At 31.1% G+C, this 1,399-nt stretch overlaps 1 protein-coding gene across 1 annotated transcript; it reads left to right on the top strand.

The window, feature by feature from the left end:
* The first annotated feature begins 6 nt into the window (after window positions 1-6).
* LOC109583801 (uncharacterized) lies at window positions 7-834 on the top strand. Its single transcript, XM_019999281.1, has 5 exons — window positions 7-47; window positions 119-287; window positions 337-387; window positions 440-613; window positions 667-834. The coding sequence occupies exons 2-5, from the start codon at window positions 191-193 to the stop codon at window positions 747-749; spliced, it is 405 nt and encodes a 134-aa protein (XP_019854840.1). The 5' UTR covers window positions 7-47; window positions 119-190; the 3' UTR covers window positions 750-834.
* Window positions 835-1,399: the final 565 nt, after the last annotated feature.

The following is a 1,399-nucleotide window of genomic DNA, read 5'->3' as shown; positions in this document are numbered from 1 at the left end:
CTGTTGATACAAATGTTAACAACAATATTGCCAACTTTACAATTAAGGTATAAGAAAGTGATGTGTATAACCAATACTTGCTTTTATGAAGTTTTAAGCTCATTTATGTTTAAATTAGAACAATGATGATGAACGACCTCCAGTTACTAACTGTAGCATTACTTTTGATGATGTCTTGAAATCATGTCTAATGAATAATATCGTTATCTTTAGCAAAACATCAGGAGCTAAGCACTCTTACAATATCACTGTTACCAATGCTGCTGGAACTGTTAGTATAAATGGAGGTAAGCTAAGATGTTTTTATTAAGAGTTAATATTAATCTTCTTTAACAGAGCTAAGTAATGAAGTGTATAATACAACAATGAAACTCAGTGCCTCTATAGGTAATGAACAATAACATCAATTTAATAATTGTCACTGAAAAATTAATGATAGATCCCCTTGCAGTTGCTGCTTCACCCACTGTTCTTGGAGTATTAATAATATTGTCTATTTGTTGGATATTGCTGAGGATATGTTGGAAGAGACAATGTTGCTGTCCCAGGATTTGGAGGAGTAGCTTTTGGTTGCTTTTCTTCTGCTATGATTGTTGTACTTATGATGCTGGAGGTATCAACTACAACATGTTTTAATAACTTTGATATCAGTTATCTTTTATATAGTAAAAGGAAAGGCCACTGCTATAAATGCAGGTTTAAATAATCCAACTGTTGGAGGGGAGAAGGGAGCTGATACAACTCTTTAACTTTGTGTAACTTTTAAGTCAAAAACTTAGCTGATACCACTTCTGTAGTTATCTAAATTCACAATGTTATTTTACAAAAAATGTATTAATAATAAAAAATAAAAATAAAATAAATAATAAAATACAAAAATACAAATATATAGGAATCACTATAAGCAGAGAGTATATCAGTATATTATCAGTATATTAACAGTATATTAGAATGTCATATTGTCCATTACTGAAGTCCAGCTAATAGTAGAGACCCATGATGGTAATAATGATAATAACTGCTGTAACTCATCACTGGTTGATGAAGGAGGATTGATATACACTGATATTAGGGATACTTCTAGTACTGGACTCACATCAATATCACCCTAACAAGGAAAAAACAATAATTATTAATAATTATTGGTCATAACTTGAAAAATTGAAGTCGGAATCAGCTCAAACTTGCTACACAGCATAAAGGCATCAATATGTATCAGAAAACCTAATAAAAATTTGGGGTGATTTTGGAGCCATTTTTTGGAAAGAACCATGGGCTATAGTACAGGGATTTTTTTAGAATTTTGACGTTTTCTTAAAATGGCTGAACTCGAAAAATTGAAGTCAGAATCAGCTCAAACTTGTTACACAGCATAAAGGCATCAATATGTATCAGAAAA

The sequence above is a fragment of the Amphimedon queenslandica genome, unplaced genomic scaffold (assembly GCF_000090795.2).
Source record: "Amphimedon queenslandica unplaced genomic scaffold, v1.1 AMPQUscaffold_13280, whole genome shotgun sequence".
In the NCBI taxonomy this organism is placed as follows: Eukaryota; Metazoa; Porifera; class Demospongiae; order Haplosclerida; family Niphatidae; genus Amphimedon; species Amphimedon queenslandica.
Note: the sequence above shows the minus strand (reverse complement) of the source record. Positions and strands in the feature narration are given on the sequence as shown.